Genomic DNA, 24,146 nt, shown 5'->3' with positions numbered 1-24,146 from the left:
TGCCAGTGGTTTTTCAGTTCAATTTTGCTCTGTGGTTTTCGATTTGATTTCTGAAAGTAGATAAATTTGTTTTCTCTTTTAGTATATACTTAATGAAGCTGAAGCTCAGATAAAAGCAGAGCTGTGGATGAAAGAAAATGCAGATTATTTGAAGGAACAAAAAGGTAAGTATGTGGGACAATTTGCCTTTTGACTGGTGTTGCTGAAATACGCAGTCTTGTGTAATCTTCATGCTGGTTACTCTTTTGTCATCTTTCAGAAAAGGAAGCAAGAATAGCAAAAGAGAAAGAACTTGGGATTTATAAGGAACACAAGGTATTAAATTATGTGTTAATTGTGTCTGTTTGAAAATGTCCTAGAAATTCATTATATCTGCTGATCAGCTTCATGTTAGATGTATGGGCATAATGGTACAGGTCACCACTAAAGGAGCAAAAACTACAGTACCTCTAGCTGTTACTGAATTGCAAGGCTGTATTTTTTTAGGTGGTGAGTAAAACACTTCCTTGCCCAAACTTTTATTTTAAATTGCTATTATGAGAAAATTCTGTGCATGTCAAAGTCAGAGCTAGCTCTTTGCATTTATGATTGCTGTTCTAATTGCTTGCTTATTAAAATACAGGTTTTAAGACATGTCTGATTTTTTTTTTAACGTGTGCATGGGGAATTTGTTTGTACTTGCCATAACTTCAGTAGCTTTCTTTGCTCTTGCAATAATGATTTCTTTATGAAGAACTGAACAGATCCTTGTTACAGTCACTTGAAGGGGTATTTTGTTCTACCTTTCATAAAGAATGCAGCGGTTATGTTAACAAATGGCATGTCCTGTCTCCATGTTTAGCAGTTTAAAGCAGCCTAATTGGCCGTATATTCACGATTTACAGCGTTAGTATTTTGTGTAATTGAGCAAGTGACAAGTCAAATCTTCCACATGCAACTAAAACCCATGTTAGTTTTTAGTGCGTATATCCTCTATCTTTTTTTCTGACTAATGTGAAAGGCAGAGTTTCCTGCTTCCCCTAGGTATTTCAACAATAAAAACAGAACCAGACAATGAAACACTGTTTTATACTTCAGCGTTTCTCATTCATCCTGCGTTTATGCAGACGTGGCAGTCTACCAGCAATTTTCAAAATTGTATAACTCGTTGGCACTGCCAAGTAGCCCAAACACCCACTTTTTTGTTCGGACAACACAGGAGTTTTTCTCTAACCTTGTATTGTTTCTGACAGCTGGAGTAGAACTTGATTAATGTGGTGCTTTCCATTTTCAAGGTAGCACTTGACCCATGTAGGTAAACAGAGGGGCTATTATCCATTCAAAAATAAATCTCCTGCAGAGCTTGGTGTTAAAACCTTCCTTTGAATAGGAAAATGCCAAATGAGAAACAGAAGTTCTGGGTTGGGTTTTTTTTTTCATACCTACCCAAGCATGGGACGTGGCTGGAAGTGTTCTCTGGTGTCATTCCTGGCTGCCTGGCTCTGCAAGCATCAGCTGGGCTCGCAGCCTGTGCCTGGGAGAGGCAGCTGCAGGTGACAATGCTCCCGTGCCTGCAGCCTCCTGCTCCCTGTCCCTCGTGCTGGGGCCAGCCCATGCTTGGGAAGCTGCTGCTGCTCCTGCTCTTGGCCCTTCTCAGTGGAGGAGGAGTTGGGTGGAGCCTTTCCCACGCTGCCTTCAGATTTGCTATGAAACACGGTCGCAGTTGGAATACAGAGTTGTCAGTGCTCTGGGGAGTTGTGACCCAGCTTTGCTCTCGCTTTAAAGGCAGTTTTAGCAGGGGAGATTCTTTATTTCCATGCTAGGTGATGCAGTGAGGTTCCTATTTCTGTAACAGGAGTTCACTCCCTCCTTTTTTTTTTTTATTCATGAAAAATGGCCCATCCTTCTCTCTCTGTTAAGTAAAGAATTTCTAATTAACTCTCTGGGCATTTGGCAAAAAAAGCAAACACGCATCTCTTGGAGAAATGAGCCCCTTCAATCCCAATGAGTGGCAGGAGATGGAGCACTGGCTTAGCCTGGGCACATCACCTGCATCCCCCACATCAGCAGCACCTGAGCCAGGACTGCTGCACTCCAGCTTGCCCCTCTGCTTCATGGAAACTTTGTTTGTATCTACATCACTAATTTTATATTTTAATTAAGCCAAAGAAATCTGCAAAGAAGCGGGAGCCTATTCAAGCCAGCACAGCAGGAGAGGCAATTGAAAAGATGTTAGAACAGAAGAAAATCTCGAGTAAAATTAATTATAATGTGCTAAGGGACCTGAACAGCAAAGGAAGTAACACACCAAAGAAAGAGGATGACAGCACTGATGACAGCACCAACACCAAGAAGCTGTCAAGAAGAAAATCTATTGCCAGTAGGAATATAGCCAACCCTGTAAACAGTGTGGGAAAAAGGTACTGCAATTGTTCATTTATATCTCTGTCTGTGAGACTGTCTATGTATCTTTCTGAACCAGACAATGTAGGGACTGAAACATTTGTTTGAGGCTAGAATAATGTTGGGGCTCTGTTTTTATTTATTTTGCCTGCACTGTCATGGCGACACCTTATTTATAGTTCACATTTTAGAGGTCTGCTTTGGTGTGAGTTAATCATCCCGAAGCCAAAAAACCCACAAAATCAATGGAAATTCATAAATGTGAATCTCTCAGTCAGAGACACCTTTTATTCATGAAATCCTGACATTTGCTGTCCTTCCTTTAAAGTTGTCTGTATGAGCTGACGCGACACTAAATGTTCGAAAGCTTTGCCTTCTTGCTTGATTTGAAAACTATAGTTCCCATCTGTTTTGACAGCTAGCTGCTTTGATTAGCTTTTATTTTAGTTTTATCCCAAACTTTTGTTGTTAATTGATGACACAAATACAAAGCTTTACAGTAAATATGCTTGTCGGTTTTCTGGTCTGCATTTGAAAATGTTTTATGGTGTGATGAAAGCTCCTGCTTTAATGAGAGAAATCCTCAACTTGCTGGGCAGATTTGTAGTGTGCTGTAAAATGTATAAGGAGATTGATGTGTCCAATCTGCAATATTCAACTATTTTATCTTTCTTTGGTTTATGAAGTCACGTTGGATCATCATTTGAATAATTTTGATGGATAGTGATTTCTTACTTAGATGTTATTTATTTATTTATTTATTTATTGCCTATTTATTTACTGCCACAATTATAGGCCAAATGCCACAAGAAAATCTTGGTATTTAATTCTGAAATATAAAATTATATCTTTGAACTGTTGTTCAGATTTAGGCATGTGTTGAAACTGGGTAAGGGACATAGGGGGGGGCAGCCACCTACAAAGTGTGAGAAAACATTTTTGTGAAAGAACAGGATACATGGGATACCTGAAAACATAATGCTGGGAAGAATAATAAGTGCAAATCTCTCAGAAGCTGAGGAAAATAAGGGTGGCAAAACCTAACCCCTTATTTTAACTTCATTTGACAGTGGGGCCAGAGGTGTGGGCTTCAGTTTGGGCTGAGAAGCCAAATTCCAGTCACCGGCCCCACGGTCACCAGATACAGATTTTAACAGTATATCAGACATCTTTTCTTCTTTATTCTTTATTTTTCACTTCATCCTTGTTCAACTTCTCATTCTCAGTATCAAAAGCTTTGCTTTCCAGCTGTTGACTCACTGGGGATTTTAGGCTCCCCTGTAAGTTGCATTTAAGTTTCCCACTAGTAAAGGAGAGGGAAGATGCATTGAGGATTAACTTAACAACATGTAGCTTATGCTTTATTTGCAGTTAACAGGTACTAATGAGTGGTATTTCTGGTATTTCCAGTAAAGTGGGACCAATTCAGTTGTCTGAAATGCAATGCTGTGTGGGAAGGAGGGTCTGGGCAGGATCCTGGTTGCATTTCAGAGCCCAGCAGTGAAGCTCAAGCTCCTTCAACACATCCCAACCTTGTCACTTCAGAGGTTGGCAGAAATGTTGGGCCCTTGGAACTCCTGTTGAAGTCAGCATGTAAAACTCTTAACAGGTGTTAAACTCTTTGGAAAATCATGCCATAAATATTTAATTTAACAGTGGTGCAACTTGAAAAGGTTTCTAAATAAATACAAATCAGTATTTTCCAAAAGCAGCTAATAAAACATATTTATTTTTCCTCTTGAGAGCTTAAAGTACATCCTTAAGATGCATAACAGAATTTGATGATGATGATTAGCAGATCTTGGATACAATGAATTTTGCAGCAGAACACTTCAGAGGAGGTTGAAGATACATGCAGATAAGTGAGCTAAGAAGATTTTGCACTCCTGAAGTAGGCAGTGCTCTTGCTTAAATATTATCAAGGACTTGACAAACATTAGTTGGGCTTTTTTTCCCTATAATTAAAGATTTATGACATACTTTTGATTTTTTAAAATGCCATGACTTTTAAATGGCATGCATAAATTTCTGTGTTCTGCATTGTTCTTATATGCCGAGCATTCATTGCCTTTGTTCAGCATTGTTCCTCTGAGAGGTGAATGGCTAAATACTTTCCCAGGGATACAAAAATAATGATAATTTATATGCAATTAATAAAAATAAAACTCCTGAACATTGTGCATTAGAAAATGAATGAAGCACATAATGTATCTTTTTCCAGGAGGCATTTGCAGAAATGAGATCATATGGTTTGAGTTGGAAGGGACCTTAAAGATCATCTCTTGTCTTGGTTTGTAGTGATTTACAGGCCTGCATATTTATCTTTATGTATTTTAAATATTTAGTAAGATGCATCTGACTGCAGTAGCACCATGAATAACCAGGCTTTGATCCAGTCCTCTAGTTCATTGGACTTGTAGTCAGATTTTAAAGAGCTATTTCTTTAGTCCTGATCCCAATTTGAAGGTGCCAGTACAGGGAGTACCAAGTTACAGGATGGGAAATGAATACTCATTTCTGGTGATTAAAGCAGAGCTCCTGTAATGGTATAGAAATGGATTTTTTTAAAATATATATATATATAAATATCTTTCTTGCTTTCATTTTGTAAGTCATTTTACTTACCACACCAGATTTGGCCAGATGTGGCTAAGTTTGTCCCGTGTCTTAGAAATCATCTTCGTATACAGTCTGAAGCACTCTGGAAATAGGAAGTTGATCTTCATTTCCATCTTTCTAATTGCCTTTTGCTCTAAAATAGTCTGTGCTGTTATTTCCACAAAGAGGACTTTAGATTATCCCTAAAAAAATGGTTACCCCAACCAGACAGGCTGCAGTCTCTGGGTGGTTTTTCTTTTTTTAATATCACATGAAGTAGCAGTTACAGTATTAATCAGTTAAAATACAGAAGAGCTTTTGTTTCCTGATGTGATAATGATAGGCAAATTTTACAGTCTTGTAAAAAGTTGTTGATTTGGAAGAAATTTATAAAGAGCTGAAATTCTAGACAGGTCCCAGGAGTATGCTTAAACTGGATAGTCTTTCAGTTGGTGGCTCTTTTATTAGAGCTTTGTTGATACTATAATGACTTAATGGTTACTTGGATTTCAAAGACAATATAGTTTTATCTACATCTTATTTTATAGAAAAACCCTAATTTTGAAATCTCAGAAATGTTTGGTCATTTCTGCAATTTTGGGAGGAAGATAGTTTCAAAGAATTCTTCAAAGATCATGCAGGTTTCTCCTTGTTAGGTGGGTGGATATTACGTATATCAGTATTTGCAGAAGCAAACTGATGTTTTGAACAGGTTTCTTTACTATGAACTTTTTGAGCTTTAGAAAAAGCTGTGCTTTCCTCTGACACATCTCCCAGAATTATACTGGGGGTTTACTTATCTGTCAAGATGGTAGAAGACTAGTAATGACAATGTAAGTAATCCTAGGAAAGTTTGTTGTGTACATGTATTTCATTCCATTTCTTATTGCATTTTTGTTGCAGTGAGTTTCACAAGTGGTGCTTCACATGCAAAAGCCTTTTCATTCCCAGTGTGTTGAAGATGTGGCACAGTGGATGTTACCATAATAGATGTTGCAACTCTAATTTCAATTACCAGTTGCACAGTTTATCTTCACTAACGTCTTCTGTGCGTATGAAACATGAGAATAATATGTTGAACTCCAATAAAAGAACAATTGCTGCTTCAAACTACTTAAAAGCTGAACTCCAGTTAGAGCTGTGCCTTTCTCTGGAGCACTTCAAGTTCAATAAAGAAGGTTTTCAGGACTGGAAGTATTTGGTTAGAAGCTTAATAATTTATTTTATATTTACTTGAGCTGAATTTTACAACATTACATGTAAAGTGAAATGTGTTGTACCAAGAAAATGTGGGAACAAGAAAGCTTTCAAGTCACTACTTTTAAAAAATTTTAAGCCTATTTCTTGCTATGTGCTTGAAATTGGTAATGATATCAGAAAGGACGGGATCTATTATCAGGGGAGTAAATGTGTCAGGTTAATCTCCTGAAGAATTTGCCTTGGAAGAAATGAAGCAGGACTGTGAAGCACAGTGGAATCCATTGTAATGAAACAAGTTTGTTCTGAATGGAACCATATGAATATATAATAGCAAACCAAATCATCCCTGCTATGAGTATGACAAAAACTCTTGGTAGTGATGTCGGATCTGATTAGATTTGAAAGTTCACCTCCAAGTCCTCTCCATGGTCTCACTTGTATTTGCTGACTGTCCATATTGCCAGTAGAGCTTGGTGCATGGCTCCACCTGTGCTTTAGAGCCATTTGGGATTTGGATATTGGGAATTGTGCCCTTTCAGTACCAGGAACTTGTTCTGCTGCTCAGGTTCCTGCTCTAGGATGCACATTTTCAGTTAGCATCTGCTCCAGCTACATTTTTGTTAGCTTTTCAATGGGTGTCAGAACTCCAGAAAAATCCTCTTTATTAGGGAGAATGTATGTGATGCTTTTCTGCAGCCTAGCATGCGACATCTTGTTTACCCTGATAAATTGCTTGGTGCTTTCCTCTCTCTTAATTGGAATCATATTTCCCTGGAGGGGAAAATGTGGGCAGAAGCCTAATTTTGATGCTTTGGAGGAGCCTGCCAAGGGAGGCTGGGGAAACAATCAGAGGCCATCAGCTGGCTCCCCCAGCTTCCACCCTTGTTTGTAGTTGTCCCTTTCTGGTGTCCAGGATGGAGTTATTGCTCTGTAAGGCCGGGTGCTCCAGACTCAGCTGCACGTCTGAATGTTGCCCAGAGAAGCTGTGGATGCCCCATCCCTGGAAGTGTTCAAGGCCAGGTTGCATGGGGCTTTGAAGAGCCTGGTCTGGTGAAAGCTATCCCTTGAGCTGGACTGGGTGACCTTTGAAAGTCCTTTCCAAGACAAGCTACTCTATGATTCCATGGTTCTGTGAATACTTATTCTGTATTGGCTGTGGCTTGTCACTGATTTTTATAAAACCAAAGGAATGGGTTTTTCATGGGTACAATATTTCTAGTTCTACGTTGTGAGACTGGTGTTTGTGGAGGGGAGGAGCATCAGCTCATGTTTCCCAAATGACTGAGGCCAATCCAAAACAGCATGAAACAAAGCTCAGCTTGAATAATCTAAGGGATTCCTGAGCATCTTAAAACCTTTGTGTTAGTTAAACCAGGTGATTATAAAAGCTAGAACACTTTTGATTCATTGTGTCAAGAAGAGAGTTGTTGGTTCGGAACCTTCTTTGTTAAGATAAATGGCATTGCAGTAATAGTTTAAAAGTTTGGGAATGGATATCTTAAAAGTTCCTCGTCTGCAAGTGGTGCAGTGGAGTCTGATGGGTGTCTGCAGCCAGTCCTACAGGATGGCAATTGGTGATGAGGGGGAGCTCCTCAAGAGGGACAGATCCCTGTGTTTGGTGGACATGAAGCTTTTGAGAGTCTTTTCCATGCTGGCTTTGATGGTCATTCTCTACAAATGGACCCTTTCAGATGAGATATTAATATGCTTTCATTTTCTACCATATATTTTTATTTTCACAATTACCTTCAGCTCTTTGTCTAATTGACTTTTGATATCCTGTTTTTCTCTCTCTGCTTTGGATTCTGTTACAGGGTTTGGAATTCATGTGTATTTACTCGAAGTAAGATATTAAATTTTATTTATTTTCTTGTGCTGCTTTAGGCCTTCTTTTTATATGTGACCAAAGGGGTAACAGTGATTTCCCACCTGGAATAAAATTCCTTACAGAAGACACTAGAAGTCCTTGCTGAGATGGCAGTTAGGAATTTATTCTATAGCTTAGTTGTTATTTGGTATCATTCAGTGTTTTGTATGGAAGCAGTCTCATGTTGGCTGCAGGATTCAGGCTAGACTGTGATTCCTGGGTACACGTGGTGGTAGTGTGTGGAGTCAGCCTTTGGTTTGAATATTGTGTACATGGTGAATAAATTCCCTAACCACTTGGACATAACTGTTTTCTTATGTGATCTGCGCTTTGAGAGTTTCTTTGGAGTGTAATTTAATGTGTGTTTCTGCTTTGCTGTGGTATATAATCATTTAAATCAAAGGTTAATCAAAATGATTACTCATTTTGAACAGGAAAACGGTGACATTTGGTAAGTACCTCCACTTTAAATAAATCCTACCAGTATTTTCTAATCTTGTAGCTTTTAGAGGGACAAGCTTATACCAATTATGTTTAGTATTTTATTTACAGAAAGCTAACCCAAGGAAAAAAAATGAATTCAAGGCTTGCAAGGTTCTGCCTTTTAAGTGATGCATCTCCTTATTAAAGTTAGCTCTTCGGGGGAGAGCCTCCCGAGTGACCTTGAAAGGAGCTGACACTTGGGTTTGCTTGTTCACAGTTGATTTGAGGAGTGGATCTGCTCAAGCCTAGTGTTGTAACCTGGCTGATGCTGCGGGTTACTGCTGTTCCTGTGAGCTAAGCAGCCTTTTGTAATAAAGAGATAAAGCAGAGGCAAGAATGGGAGAGAAATGGATCTGACTCAGTGTGTTTTAAAAGGAGCGTGTGTGGTTTTAACGTTTGAAGGCTGAAATGTGATGAGCAGCAGTCTTTCCTTCCTCAGTAAGTGATGACACAGGAGGAAAAAGGCATCATCTTCTGCAAGTAACACCACTCTCTGAGAGGACACAGAGTTAAGCAAATGCCACTGAGAGACTGGGAGGCAAGAACCAGCTTGGGGTCCAGACAGCAATGCAGCAGGTTATTACTTCACCCTGAAATTCACTTCTCTTGACATGGAGCTAGGACAGAAAGATGAGGAAAGAATAATTTTTTCTTAAAAAAAAAAAAAAAAAAAAAAAAAAAAAAAAAAAAAAAAACACAAACCCGAAACAAAACCAAAAAATGCCTCAGTAAAACAACTCCCTCCCCCAAACTGTCCCCAAACCTGTCCTTACAGAAGATGTCAGGTGTTTGTCAGGAATTGATGTTTATTTTGATTACTCAGACTATTTTGAAGATCAATTCCCCTGATACAATAGCGTTTTTATTTCACATCTGTCAGGCTCAATATCTCTCAAAATAGAGCTGCATTAAACCCTGAAACATGAATGGATAGTGTTTCACTGGCTGTGCTCTGCAGCACTGGGAAGGGAGCTCCCACCCAGCCATTGCCTGGCATGGTTTGTGTCCCCAGCCTGCTGCAGGAGCTGCTGCTGACAGTCATTCCCTGCTCATTCCAGCATCTCTGAACTTTGGGTCGTGTTTCTTAGGGTGAGGTTAGCAAAAAACTCATTCCTTCATCCCTTAGTTCTTTCCTTCCTCCTGTAGGAGGTGAATCATTTCCCCTTTCATGTCTGTTCTGCCAGTGAGTCAAGAAAAACTAACTTAAAATATTTTCTAGCCTGTTCTGTTAGTAAAATGAGTATTCTTGTTAAAAATCCCAGTTTAGAGTTCATTAGTTTCTGAATACTGGAATGAAATGCCAGAATTTCAGTATGGCATCTTTTATTAACCCACTTGTATCCTCACTCTGTAAAATACAATTGGAGAAAAATAGCTTAGTGATAGGGGAAATACTGTAAAGAAGCCTCCTTGATGTGACCTGTACCAATTTATTGAAGTCCAGTGATGCTGCAAATCATCCATCCCTAGTTGTACATCATTCATTAAGAGCTTTCAAATTTTATAGTACAGACTTTTAATGCTGTCAGAATGTGGTTTAGTGTAAGGATAAGGGAGCATTGTCTGCTGAGACTGCAGGGGAGTGTGCCTGAGCTGTCATTTACTGAGAGTTATGAGAACCTTTGAGAAATATACATATATAAACCCTTCAAGATTGGATGAGGACACATCTACACTTGTGTGAGTGTTTCAGGGATAATAAGAATCTGCCAAATCCAGTGCTCTGTTCCATTTACCCTAAATTATTACAATGCCTTCAATTTAAAATTAAAAAGGCATTGATCCAGCTCGACCTTGTGGCCCAGACCCAGGTCAAGTCTCCTTATTTTTACAGCAGCCTTTTTGTTTGTCTAATGTAAATTGGATATTTCTTTTCTGCCTCCCACTCAAGAAAGTCATCCCCGTGTTGGATTCTGAGGGAGGGTGGCTGGGCAGCACAAAAATGCGGAGGGGTTTTTGGTGTCTGTCTGAAATAATTTCTTCTTGCATTTTAAAACCAAATAGGAGCAATTTCAGCCCAGAAGATAATGTTGTGTGACAGTTGGATTGCGAGTGCCTTGTTTATCTATGTTCTCATTTTCAGGTTGGTTATAAGAAAAGACTCTGCGAGCTTTTTTCTTCCAAATTACGCTCAGTAATGGTCTAATGGGAGACACTATAAATATGTATGTGCAGTCTCTTGAACCTTATAACGTGTTAGCAGAAATAGTTATGTGTGGTGCAGGGATGAGGAGAGTGGGAAGAAACAAAAAATTGGAAGTGTTACATCTCTTGTTATCAAACCCTGGAGGTGCACGTCCTGTAGCTGAGAGAGCCTCAGCACTGTGAGATGCTTGTTCTCAGTCTGTAAATTTTTCTGATTTATTTTTTCTTTTTTTTTCACGGGTGGAAAATGGTTGGTTTCTGAATTGATTTTTCTTTGACCCCTTTTCCAGCAGGGTCTGCTTGTTGATCTTTACAGTGTGTGTCTGCTCATTTTTCCAGTTTAAACCACGGGAAGTGTATGTCTGATGAGTTTTAGATGTGTCAGTGAAGTTGAGTCTTCAGTGAGTATTTGCAAAATGTTGAAGGGAAAGGAGCCAACCAAACAAAAAGTTAACTTTCCCTCAGTGCAATATGGCATACATTATTTTACCAAGACTGCTACCCAAGCTAGGGGAGCAGTCACATGAAGTTTCTTGTTCCTTGCTGTGTGCAGGCATTTCCAGATGGGATGGCTGGCATCCATTCTGTGGTTAGGAGTGCAGTTCTTTCACCATGGCAGGGTAAAGGGTTGGAAAGTTGCAGCAGTTTGCTAGAAAACTTGAAGTACTATTTGCTCACATAATATTTAACAGCATCCACATAATTAGTTTTAAATCAGCTAGTGTGCTGTAACTTAGTCATTTATGTAAGTGCTGTTCCATTACCCAGTGATGCTGCTGGTGCACTTGCTGAGTTAATTTTACCTTGCTGCAGTTGTTGCTAAATATAGGTTGAAACATTCTGAGATAACTTCTACATGTGGTCTTGGAAGATACATGCAGCAAATTTAACTTTTTCTTCTGTTGCTGGATTTCCAGTTTGTTGTGAGTCAGAAATCTCTGTCCAGCATTTTCCCCTTCCTCCAGTGCTGCAAGACCATAGATTGAACAAAACCATTGCTGTGTTTAGGATATTCAGAATGGAGGACACTTCCTGACCTGCTCCAGAGCAGCTCATCTCCTCCTCGCTGTTATACTGGCCCCTTCCTTGTGACCTGCAAAGCATGAAGGAGGGAAACCACCAACTTTTATAGGTATTTTTCTCTCCCCCAAAGTTTTGCCCATGAACAGAACACCTGTGCTGCCACAGAGGTCAGATGGGAAGACACAGAGTGGAGTGCAGCATGTGTGGACCTCAGGACCTGCTGTCCATCTGCAGTGGAGAAGCTCTGGCCATGAGCACTCTGCCCAGGCATTGCTTGGCTCAACAGCTGTCAAAACTCAAACAGTTTAAAGGATACAGTGAGGCTGTAAGAGCCCACAGCATGACATGGTGCAATAGATTTAGAATCTTTATTTATACTCAGAGGTGAGTTTAATCTTTCTGTTGAATTGGAGCACTGGAAGATATTGGACATTGAGAGCACTCTCAGGCCACATGCAGAATAGAAGTGTCAGATATGTGTTCAGTAGTCTGTCACCTCTTAATTCTGAAATGGTTTTAGATGTGATATTTATGTGAAAGAAATATGTGCTGTTACAGCACAGTGTTCTTTTAAGAAGTTATCAACATATTTTATCTGAGTGGTTTGAGATATTTAATCTGAAGCATGAAGGACACGCGTACAGATTTGGAAGTGGAACGAAGTGGCTGGCATATTTATTTTGTAAGGTTATCTTTGCCTGTCTGCAGGGGTAACATAGTAGTTTTAAGAGAAAAATGGCTTTGCACACTTCTGCATGGATTTTAAAATGGAGCAATAAAGAAACAAAATAATTTGGAATCCTGACTAAAGCTGTTGCTGAAGTTGAATGAGATAATCATCATATTAAAGCTGTAGTTGAATCAATCAGTCATCTGATGAATTAATAAATGAAAGTCAACAATGAATCAAATTATCAGATGAAGAGAAGCAAGATAGAAATCAGGGTAGTTGAAAACATTGCAGCAGGTTATTACAAGGCAGTGTCACTTTGCTGCCTTGTTTCTGGTGGCAGAGGTGGGACCATCAGTCTGGGCTTTAGGAAGTCAATGTTAGGGTTAATTCTGTGCCTCAAGGTGCTGCATAATTGAAGGTGGTTTAGAAGCTTGTTCTTTTTCTGCCAGATAAACTGTGTGCAAGCAATATTGGCTTAAAATTTGATATGCAAATACAGCACGTCTTAGACATGTTTGCACTTTATTCATACTTATTGAAATATTACAGAGAAAAATGGTGGGAACAGAGCAGCAGAATGGTGAACTCTTTTGTGTGGATTGTTTGTGGAACAGGGTGGTTTGGAGAGCAGCTTGGGTTGTGCATATCACTGATGGTGCCTACTGTGGGATTTTTCTGGGTGTTCCCATGTCAGGCTGTACCTTCTGAGCTTTCTCCTCCACCTCTGGACAGTGTCCAGGGGTTTAGGATCATCAGTGGCTCTCAGTAATGAGGCAGTGCAAAAAAATTACTGTTTGCAAAATGTTCATTTGTTGTCCCACCTCTAAAACCATCTAAAGGCAGTGGTGAGTTAAGAACTTGCTTTGCCCATGACCTGGTCCAGTCCAAATGTGATTTTGACCCCTGGGAGATCTGGAATATAAAAAATTATTGGGCCGTATTATCAGATTACATATAACTTATTTTTCAAGTCAGAACATAGCTAGTCCAGAAGTAGAAACTGAAGAAGTCCAAGAGAGAAACTTGCTGAGAAAGCTTTAGTGTCATCATGAGAAAAGTCCAGAGTATATATACCTTAAATTTCCATAAATCCTTGTAGGAATAGAGATACTTTTTATCCTTTCTTATTTTCATTTTTCTGTTATTTCTTGAAATATTATTGTTTGTTTTCAAGAGCAAAGCATTGGGGTAATGAAAGAATTTGGTTTAACTGGATTTCATACTTTATCTTGTATGGCTCAGATAGACTGTGTCATACATTTCATGAAAATAAGCCTAATAAGTACCAGTTCAGCAAATCCAAAAGCATGAGATGACAATAGATGCTTCTGTTCTGTTAAAAAAAAATACGAAAGGGTGGGGAAGCTATGAAGGGCACAAAGACAAAGAAAAAGAGCTAATTAAGGATTTAAAGCCACTGAGGTTTGGACATTTTTGCAACCAGCAAACTGAGTTGAATGTAAAGTGTGGTGTGTGTAAGCTGTAAGGAATCATAAATTCTGTATAATGGAAAATAACCCCATAGCAAATGACTGAGTAGCTCGAGAGATCTCAGATGGAAGGGAAAGGTTTCTGTAAAAACAAACCTCATCTCGCTGACCTTTGCCGACCCTGGCTGCCTCTCTCTTAATCTAACCTGAAGAGATTAGAAAAACTCCAACCATCAAAAGGAGCCGTAGACACTATTGTCTGGCAGAGCCCCATTGTGTTCAGGGGTGATTCCTCAGGAAGCAGCAGCCTGCTCCTGCTCCGGAGCCTTCCCCCGCTGGCACCAACAATGCAGCCCTGGCTGCGGGTCAGGCTGGCCATCCTTGCAAAAACAACCCACCACTCTTGACATGATGGATGGGAAACCCGACTCCGGGATTCATTTGCCCAAACTTGTTTGGAAGATTTGCTGAGTTTACTGAGCCGACATTTTTCAGGTGCTTCCTGTGTTTTATCCAGGAGTGGGTAAATAACTCCTCTGTGCAGTGGCAGAAAATACGAATGTAATTGCATCCCACTGAAAGTTTGCCTTTCAACATAGTAATCCTCAGAGTCTGGATTTTTTAAAATTATATATATATATTCTTATACTTGCAGATATATATACACACACGAGTTTTACAGAAAAAAATCTTCAGATAGCTGTTGGAGGAAAATGCAGGTTTCATGCATTTATTTCTATCTGGTGTGGAGAATTGTCAACATTTCTGAGATCCGATGATTACTAGGCTGTAGTTTTCTGTTAGCTTTGGGTCACAATTTAAAATTACTCCTTAAAGCTTGAGGAAGTCTTAAATTATGAAGCACTAGGAAATCCTGAGATCCAAGGCACTGAGTGAGCTTGCAGTATAGTATATAGTCATCATTTTGTTGCTACTTCAGTAGCTCACAGGTATTAAGCACAGCGTTATATTAACTTTTTGGTGAAGTCCAGACACTAGAAAACTCAAGTTTATGGTTCAGCATTTGCTGATAGGATTTGCAACGGAGGGAAGTCCAGACTTCAGATGGCTTTTGCAGAGTGCTTGTAAGAGGCCAACCACAGGAACAGATGCATTTTTGTCTAAATTACTTTCCCTCTCTTTTCAATTTCAGTATCTGCTGATTTCATTTTAAAACCCATTTTAAAGCAAATGAAATAGCTAAGGGTTTTTCTAGCACGGTAATCAAGACCTTTAATACCCTACCTCTTTACAGACCATAGTTTTAAGGGCTGGTGTTTGTGCTGCTGTTGCCTGTGCTGGGCAGGGTGTTGGCAGATTCTGTGGGAGACATAGTGGAGCAGAGGTGACCCATTTCAGGCTCTGCTTCCAAGTAATTTTAAAAGTTGATGAAGATTTTCAGGTTTTTATTGGAAGACTTATCTTTTCCTAAAGCACTCTGAACAGCAGAGCTCCTCTTGCCTGTGCACTCTGCTCCACATCACTGCTCCAGAGATATCTGGCCAGCTTCCAGTTTAAATTCACTTAATAGGGTAAATTTGAAATGATTTAAACACTCTCAATTTACCACCATAACCAAAGGGTCGAAGCCAGGAGCTGCAGAAGCACTGATATTCAAGAGAATTTTTGCAGAGGAATTCAGATGTAGCTGCTTTAAAATGTCATTAAGATGAGATAAGGAATGCTTTAGGTAAGTGATTCCAATCTCCCAAATCTTCTGTTAATGGATCACCTGAAGATTTTCTGTACTTACCTCGCCTGGAGTTTGTCCCAGTGACCTTGGTGGACTTTGGTTCATGTTCTCAAACTTGAGTGTTGTGGATATGATATATTTTGGTGTGTATATGGTATATTTTGGTGTGTATACAGGCACCACACAAAATGGTTTGGCTCTGTCCATAACAAGGCAGGCCTTTGAATGGATGTACTCAGGCAATGTGCATGCTTTTAGGATGAAATGGATAAACAATCTACTTAAAAACATCTGAATTTTTGCCAATTTATGCTGCAGCTTTCTCAGATAAGTTACTGTAGATGCTGTCTATTCTATTGTGTAGATGCTGTCTATTCTATTGAAGCAAATATTTTCTTTTCTTATTTTGTGAGACTTTTTAGTGTATCACCCTTGTGTTAATGATCTGTCTTCAGCTCTTACCAAGTATATCTCAATGTTACTCATTGTCTTTCTGTCTAACTTAGGCTCCTAAGCACAGTTTTACTGCAGTTCTCTCAAAATCTAGAAAAAGAACCTTCTTTTTGCATGAGGAGGAGAAAATAGCTGTGTTTTCCTTAGAACTTGAAAGGCACAAAAAAATAGGAAAATAGAGAAAAATAATTCAGAAACACTGAAAGGGCCTCACTGATTAAACTGTAGGGAACATTCACGTATCTGCCATTTTGGTCTCCTGAGAATCAATACTGTGAAACTAATCTATGATGCTGCAGCAGTCTATAATAACTCTAACATATTATCTTTCAGAGTACTATAACTGGAATAAAAATTGTTGGGTTTAAATTTTGAAGATATCGGGATGCTCATCCTGGCATTCATTATTTCATAAAATGGATCCTCAGTGTTCTCTGTGTGCAGACACAGTTCGATACTCCTTCGAAATTATATTGAAGGATGATCACGCTGTTCCAGGGATCCTGTCCAGCACAGTTGCTCTTGGATGGGGATGTAAAAGAAAACAAGAAACCCAAGCAGACTGTGAGTGCTTCATTTCTGCTGCTCATCATTGCAAAGATGTCATCTCTCAGCTGGCTGAGGAAGGGAAGGCAAAGGAGTGTCTGTGTCAGCCTGATTTTTCCCAGTGAGAGCTGCAAATCCACCATGAAATTTTTTTGTGTTGACTTACAGTCTTTGTTTTTTAGATACTGTGAGTTTATAATTGGGTGAGGAGGGAGAAGCATCTTTAATGATGTATTTATTGCTGTACTGATAGACAAGTTATGAAGTTTGGGCTAATTGTAATTTCCTGTGTCTCTGTAAATGGATTTGAAATGACTTGTTTGCTCTTGTGCTTTAGTAACTTTGGTCATTTATTATTTTTTCTTTCAAGCAACTGAATCCCATATTGCCTCTAATCTGGGAAAATATTAGATTTGCTTCACCTAATCGTAGAGTCTTGGTTTTGCAATTACATTTTGAATGAGTGATGGACAATTGTCAGTGAAAGCAAAAAGACACAACTCGTACAGAGGCTGAATTTGGAAGTCTGTTAAAAATACGTTTGCAAAACTACCAGTAAGCAATGGAAGTAGCAAAGTCTAATTTTCTGCTGGCTGCCATCTTTTTTCCTTTGGTCATTCCCTTCTTTCCTCAAGCAAGATCCCCAGTTCTACAGCTGTTGGCTGTGTGGCATGTGGATGATTCCTTGCCCTTTGATGGGGGAACTCTTTTGAAAGAATCTCCTCTTCCTACTTCCAGTTTTCACAAAAGAACTTGTTTATTTTGGTGACTTCTGCCTCCATGGTTTTTTGTGGTCACCAGATACTTGGAGGTATTAGAGTGGAGTGTAACAGACATAGATGTAGTGTCAGGATATGACATACTTATCTTTTCATAATTATCTTTTCTAAACAGTGGAGAGTGCACCCTGTTTGTGTGAGCAAAGACTTGGAAATAAGGAGTGCATTTCTTTCGGGTAGTAGCTGATTTTTGGAGGTTGGACTGGATGGCCTTTAAAGGTCACTTCCAAACCAAATTGTTTTATGATTCTATAAATTAATGGGACTTTCTGAGCTTACAGTGATGTGGGGTTTGGTTTTGTTGGATTTTGTTTGGGTTTTTTTCACAACTGATTTACTATCTAAATATCTTCTAACATTTAGTAACTGTTGTTTTTTCAGGATGAATCCAAAATCACTGCATTATGAGGGAAAGAATAATCTCAAAAAGAAACTTTAACCTCAAAAACACGTGTCTTAAAGTTGCCCAGTATTGGTAATGAATACATGGGTGTGATGCATTTTATCAACTTTGCTTGTAGCGAACCAAAGGGATTTTGTCATAACACGAGTCCCTTATTGATTGATGACACAGTTGTCTGTGATTGATTAAAAGTGGCAGATTTATTTCAGCTTCAACTCTTTCCATTAGCATTCCTATCGACCATCTGGCAGTGGAAAGCCTCACTTGTGAGATACACTAGGATATTTTTTTAAAAACTACAAGATTTCTTGGGGCCTTTTTTTTTTGTTGCCAGTGTCCTGATGAGCCAGAAAGTTGTCACTTCAAGTGACAGTTCTCATTGCCTGAAAGGGTTGAGACTAATGCTGGATCAGCCTGTGGCTTGATTTTTAATGGCTTTTAATTATTGCCTTGATTGCAGCAAACGTTCAGTTAATGGTTATGCAAGTATCATTTTGTGGGCTTTGGAGCTTTCAGTAGCCTTCAGTTGTTGGTTAGGATGAGAACGATCAATTTGCTGTTTAAGTGGGAGGAACAGAGTGAACAACTTCTTTCAAAATGGTGTCTACATAAAACTAGAACTTTCCCTGAACTGCTCAATTATGAGAACACCATATTGTAATCAAAATCATTTGACTGTACTTAAGATGCCCTAATCAAAATCATTTAAAGATGATGTGCAGGGAGGGATGCTTAAGGGGCAAAAAGTGAATTCTAAGCCGATTGTGATGTTGCAAAGTGTGGAGTTGCCTGTATGTCCATTAAATGGTAGATACATGCACTGATATGAGAGAAATATGGAGCTGGCACGAAGGGGCGATGACACCTCAGGGCATCCAGTGAGGCTTCTGCAACAACACAGTGAGTTACATCACAACCTGAAATGCAGCAGCTGCTCTGGCCCCACTGCCCCCTGATGAGTAATAGAGTAACAGGGCAGTCTTTGGTAAACAGCTTTATGGGGCTTTTCTGCTGCAGTGTTGGGCACTTGGAATTGTAATGCTGGCTCTGGCTTCGCACCTGCAGCATCCCCTGCTCCCCAGAAATACAGTCACTCTAAATAAAGGCATGAAATCTTGTGGTTAGGACTGCTTCCTTCTAAATTTTATAGGGAGCATTCTAAAGATTAATGTTACCTATGTGTTGCAGAGAGGTGAGTTATGAGGAAAAATATGTGGGTTTCCTTGTATGTGCAGGGTTTGATTGAAACAATTCTTCGACATTGTTGTTAACCATACTTTTTTACAGGGAGGGAGGTTTGGCAGAAATGTTTCCATTTCTCGGAGTGTGATAGATTTCTGTCCAGGCTCTCCAGAGCTTGACCTTGGGGGCTGTAAATATTTTAAATAGTTCCATGGGTATTTCAAGGTTGTGGCTTGCTGAGGCATAATGCACAAGGGACTGCTCCCTAAATGGGCTCTTCATTGCACTTAGACTCACACAAACATTGCAGCAAGTGAAGGTGTTAAAAAATATGCGTGAAGGTCAAAGTGACAGGTCTTATTAGGAGCTTACTGGCAATAGTTTTCTTGAAGAGTAATCTCCTAACAATTTATTCTCAATTTTGTGTTCTGTTTTGGAAATTGTGTTGATGCAGCATTAAGATTACAAAGATGGTAGTTACTTGTGCGATATTTAGCATTAGAAAGGAGATGGATCCCTTCTGATTCTATTTTGCATCATTAGAAATGTTTATGCTGGGGGAGTATGCAATTTCTGAAAATGAAATGTTTTTGGAGTTAGCAGGGATTATGTGAAACCCATACATAATGTATAGTGTAATTCTTTTGAAGGTCTCCTGTGTTATCCTTTTTTTGGTCTGAAGTAAGGTAATATTGGAGTAAAAATGAGGAGGAAATTTATTCAGCCACTTGAAGGCATTTGGTGGAGCATTAAGATTTGTTTGGTTTTAAGTGTTTCTCAAAAAGTGCTTCTCTTGTCCGCTATTTTAATTGTGCCATCACATCTGTGGAAGATCATTATCATATTCTTTTATCCGGGCACGTGTCAAAGCATTACTCACTTCCAACCATCTGTAGACTATTTGATACAAATTCAAAAATTGAGTTAATAGCCAAGGCACCATCCTTGTATCAGAAAGTTTCTTACATTTCGTCACCTACAGTGTTTTTTTGTCCTACTTACTACATTTTCTTTCCAAAACAATGCCTTTTGGCAGCTCCTGTTGTATTCGTGCCTTTGTTTTGGATAAGGGGCCAGACTTTCACACACCACCATCTCAGTGCACTCTTCTGGATCCTTTGCCAGTTGTCTGCTTGAACACCATCTGTTCCTGGCAAGGAGTTACCTTCAAATACCTAACAAAACAGGTCATGGGAAAAACCTGAGTCTTCCAGGAGCTAATGGTGATTACACACCCAGATTCTCTGTTAGCGTTCTTCTCCTAGCACTTTAGGAAACTTGCTCTGTTTAAGCAGATTCTCTTACCCCAAGATCTTCCCTTTTGAGCAGCAGTTCCAGGACTGCTAAAGTGAGCAGCAAGGAGGGTGCTAACTTGCAAGAAAATGTTTTGTGGAAAGCTTGAACAATGCATGAAATTCAGTCCTACCCCATAATGACTTGGAGAACTGCACTAATGAAATCTGCAGGAGACAATAAAGTGAGTCATACAGCAAAGTCGACTGAAAATGACTGTGCAAAGTAGTGCTGCTAAGGAAAAAAAAATGTAACCAAGAGTAAGAAATAAAAAAGAGCATCTTGGAAAACATCCAGGCTAATGCATCCAAGGAAATACAATCTGAACATGGGAGCAGAAGCTGTAAAAGCCATAAGGCTGAAAAAGATAGAGATAATGGACTGCAAATTAGATATGAGGCTCTACAAAAAGACCAATTTGGGCCACTCATTGGAGGAGCAGAATGTGACAGATCAGGGAGGCATTAGGCCTGTCTTGGAGAACCATTTGCCTCTGCAGATGAGAGAATGGGAGTCATTAGTGTGGTTTCAGCAGGAGAGATGTTGATGTGGAGAAAATGCTGAAGCCCCATCCAGAGTGTGGTGTGAGGAGCCACGAAGTGTGACACCTTTTGAAGTGTAGATGATGGATACAGCAGCATATGGAATAGTAGAGCTGGGATACAGCTGAGGAAAAGGCTAATTTTGGTGGGACATCAGGAATCTCAGTGGTGGTAAGGTTGGCTGCTGTGTTGGAAGACAGCCAACATTTGTAGTCAAAATACAAGTTCAAGGCCAAATATTGAAGTGATTAAGATCTTTGTCTCCTTTTGGAGCTGTATCTGATTAGATGAAGTCTGAATTTCTTCCTTAGGACACTCACGAACTAGAAGAAAGAGATAAATGGTGATGGTGAAGCATTTACTCACTTCCAAGGATCCTTTGTAGCTGGAGGTGAACTATAACTGTGTGCAACCAGAGGGTGCTGCATGTCCCAGTCACTAATGGGTGAGACGGGAGGATGAGGATGCCAGGCTGGGCAAAGTCAGCAAAAGTTTCTTTTTTCTAGTTACTCACACAAGTAGAATTGCAAAAGTGTTTAAAAACATCTTAAAAAGAGGTTGTAAATCACCGGGGCTGCTTTGTTTCTCCTGCATGAGTGGGGCTGTCACCTGCTCTTTGGAATGGGGGCAGCCGAAGGCTCCTGCCTGCAACCCGGGGCAGTGCTGGTGTGAAGTGGGGCTGTCCTGACCTCTCTCCACCATTGCTCCTGTTGACCCTGTTAAAGTGGCTTTAGTCCTAAAGAAACAAATCATCAGCTAATTATTTCCCCACTCTGGTGGCCTTTTCACAGATGTTTTACCATTTCAAGTAGGAGCAGTTGCTTTAAGTGTTTTGTTTGTTTGTTTGGGTTGTTTAATGTAGCAAACAGAACTAAAATCTGATGCTAGGTGCAGGTCAGTTGTTCATGTCGAAAGGGTTACAAGGTAGCTCTGAAAGTGTGGTCCAGCTTGCTGCTTACTAGGCCTGCATTTTGCAGAGCCTGATTATTCAAATGCGTTTTTCTCATATTAGCATTAATTCCCTTACAGGAGTGTTATGAGGTTGCTCATTTCACAGTCCTCTCAAACGTGGGAGCCTGGCTGTGAGCAGAGCAGACAGCTTAGCAGCTCAGCCGCGCCAGCATCGTGTGTTCGGTAAATGCTGGGAGTCAACCTGCAGAGTTTATGGACACTGGCTCGGTTTCCTTTGCACTCTTTAAATCAGGAGTTTTAAACCCGTGCTAAATTTAGAGAGAAGAGGGAATCTGTGAATGCACCAGCCCTGCCTCCTCCCCACAGCAAGCAGAGGAGAGCTGGAGCTGGAGCTGGTTTGGGAGGGCTCTGCAGGCAAACCCCAGCAGCAGCTCTGTGGTGTGAAGTGAGCCCAAAGGTAGTTCATGACTTTGTCAGAGAAGTGGAGAAGGAGGAAAAGAGCCTCCAAAACAGCACTTTTAATCACTCCAGGCAGGGGTTTTTTTCTCCTTTCAAATGGTTTTGTTTTACTACATCTGACACCAGTCAAGGAGAGAGGAAGTTCTTTAACCTTAATGCAAATAAAACAGTAGTTTTAGAAAAAAAATCTCCTTGCTTTTTACCTCTAGGCCAGTGGTTGCAACAGACCAGAGAATTTAACAATAAAATTACTCATTAGTTGGGGGATTTTTCTTAATATGTTTAGCTGTAACAATCCATTTGAAGCCTGATTTTTGCTTAGGAGGAATAAAAAAATTACCTGTAGCAATAAATTCATCTGTCTGTCATGGTGTTTATCTGACTATCTATCTATCCCCTAAAGACTTGAAAAACGTTGGTTTTTATTTCTATACCCTTGCTGAAAATCAATTGTGACATTTTCTGTTTAGGCTGCTAAAGGTTTTGGCAGATAGAACATGGATTTTGTCTTTTGATGGTGAATTCAATTCAACATTTATTGCAGAGACCTCAAGTGTTTAAACGTGTGGTGATAGACAACTAAACCTCCTGCTGTGCTAAACTCCACCAGGTCTCTTCAGTAGTTTTGCTATTCAAAAAGAATTGGGACTTGTTTCATCTGTTTTTAATAAATATGAGGCATGCTGTTCATGTCAGAACTAAAGCCAACTTTGAGTTGCAGTTTGACATGTAGAGTCTTAACTTTTTAGCTCTTGCTGCTGAAGACACCTACTTGGGGTGTTGTTATCCTTGAAAAAAATGTAAGGGGCTTTCACATCATCTCATCTGAACTGTGATGTTGAGGGAAAGAAAAGCAAAAGCCAGGCTGCACAAATGCAGCTTGTGTAAGAGGGCACACACCTGGGCTTGCTTGCTGGCCAAGGTGGGTACCAGCATTTGGGAGCTGTCAGGTTTGGTTAGGTCTGAGATGCTGTTGCTGATGTGGGGGTGAGTCTGATGGAGTCCTGAAAACTAGGAAATGGCAGGAGGGCAGAGCTGGGTTTGGGGGGTCAGGTATCAGCATCAGCCTGGCCTCTCCTGCATCATCCTGGAGGATTTGTTCAGGTGATGTCTACAGGAGAGCAGTTGGTGATCCCAAGCTCCCAAGCCTGTGCCCTGAGGTTCCTGGGAGCTGGAACACCCCGTAGATTTTGTGTCTGAAGTGCATTAAACACCCACAGCTGTTAATGGGGGCTGCGGGGGGATCGCAGGGATCGGCGCATGGCAGGCGAGGGGAGCTGTTCCAGCCTGCTTTGGCCAAACACACTCCTTGTGCTGCCAGGAGGGCTGGTGGGCCAGCAGCCCAGGGCAGGACTGCAGGGACAGCATTCACTCAGCAGCCTCCCCACACTGCTTTTGTTGAGAGATGAGAGAAATCTGCTCCTGGGCTCTCTGCATGGTGCTGCCATTTGGTGCAAACGCCACATCACTCGTATGCTGTCTCTGAAGTGTATTTTTTCATATTTATCCTGTGAGATGGATAAATCTTGAATGTTAGGATTTTGAATGTTAGGAATTTGAATATTAGGACCGCTTGCATGGGCGTCAGAATTCAGTGGGAAGACACAGAGGCATTAAATGAATTCAATATTGGATTGATCAACTTGCGCCAGTGTTGGCAATTGGTTTTAGCACCTTTGTGTGAAGTGTGTTCATGGTAGAAACGTGTATTTTATTTAAGAGGTTTAGGCTGCTTTCTTGTATTAAGATTTTCAAATAAATTATTAATACTCAGAAGCCCAAAGGTAACAAAAAGCTTAGAGCTGTAATTTCCCCATTGAGGCCAGGCAAAATGTAACACTTCTGAACTTATACATTCTTGCTCTAAAAGTGACTGTGAAAATTCACACCAAAGGATCATAAATTGCTACCAAATTAATTTCTAATGTAAATCTATTGTGCTTGTGTTTAAATCTGATTCAGTTTCTTTTACTCTGTAAAACTTTCTATAAAAACATGCACAGTAAAAAGTGTTTATGTTGCAATATAACACTTAAATTGCATTAAAAAAAACCCTACACAACAAAAAACCCTCTTTTATACA

General features: G+C 40.0%; 1 protein-coding gene across 1 annotated transcript in view; it reads left to right on the top strand.

The window, feature by feature from the left end:
• BRF1 (BRF1 RNA polymerase III transcription initiation factor subunit) overlaps window positions 1–24,146 on the top strand; it is a 171,457-nt gene that overhangs the window by 125,632 nt on the left and 21,679 nt on the right. Inside the window, exons 13-15 of the mRNA XM_063399514.1 lie at window positions 83–164; window positions 260–315; window positions 2,143–2,399. Of these exons, the coding sequence (XP_063255584.1) occupies window positions 83–164; window positions 260–315; window positions 2,143–2,399 (395 nt within the window). The remainder of the gene's footprint in view (window positions 1–82; window positions 165–259; window positions 316–2,142; window positions 2,400–24,146) is intronic.

This window comes from Prinia subflava, chromosome 5 (genome assembly GCF_021018805.1).
Source record: "Prinia subflava isolate CZ2003 ecotype Zambia chromosome 5, Cam_Psub_1.2, whole genome shotgun sequence".
Lineage (NCBI taxonomy): Eukaryota > Metazoa > Chordata > Aves > Passeriformes > Cisticolidae > Prinia > Prinia subflava.
The sequence above is the reverse complement of the archived record's forward strand: the minus strand, read 5'-3'. Positions and strand labels throughout refer to the sequence as shown.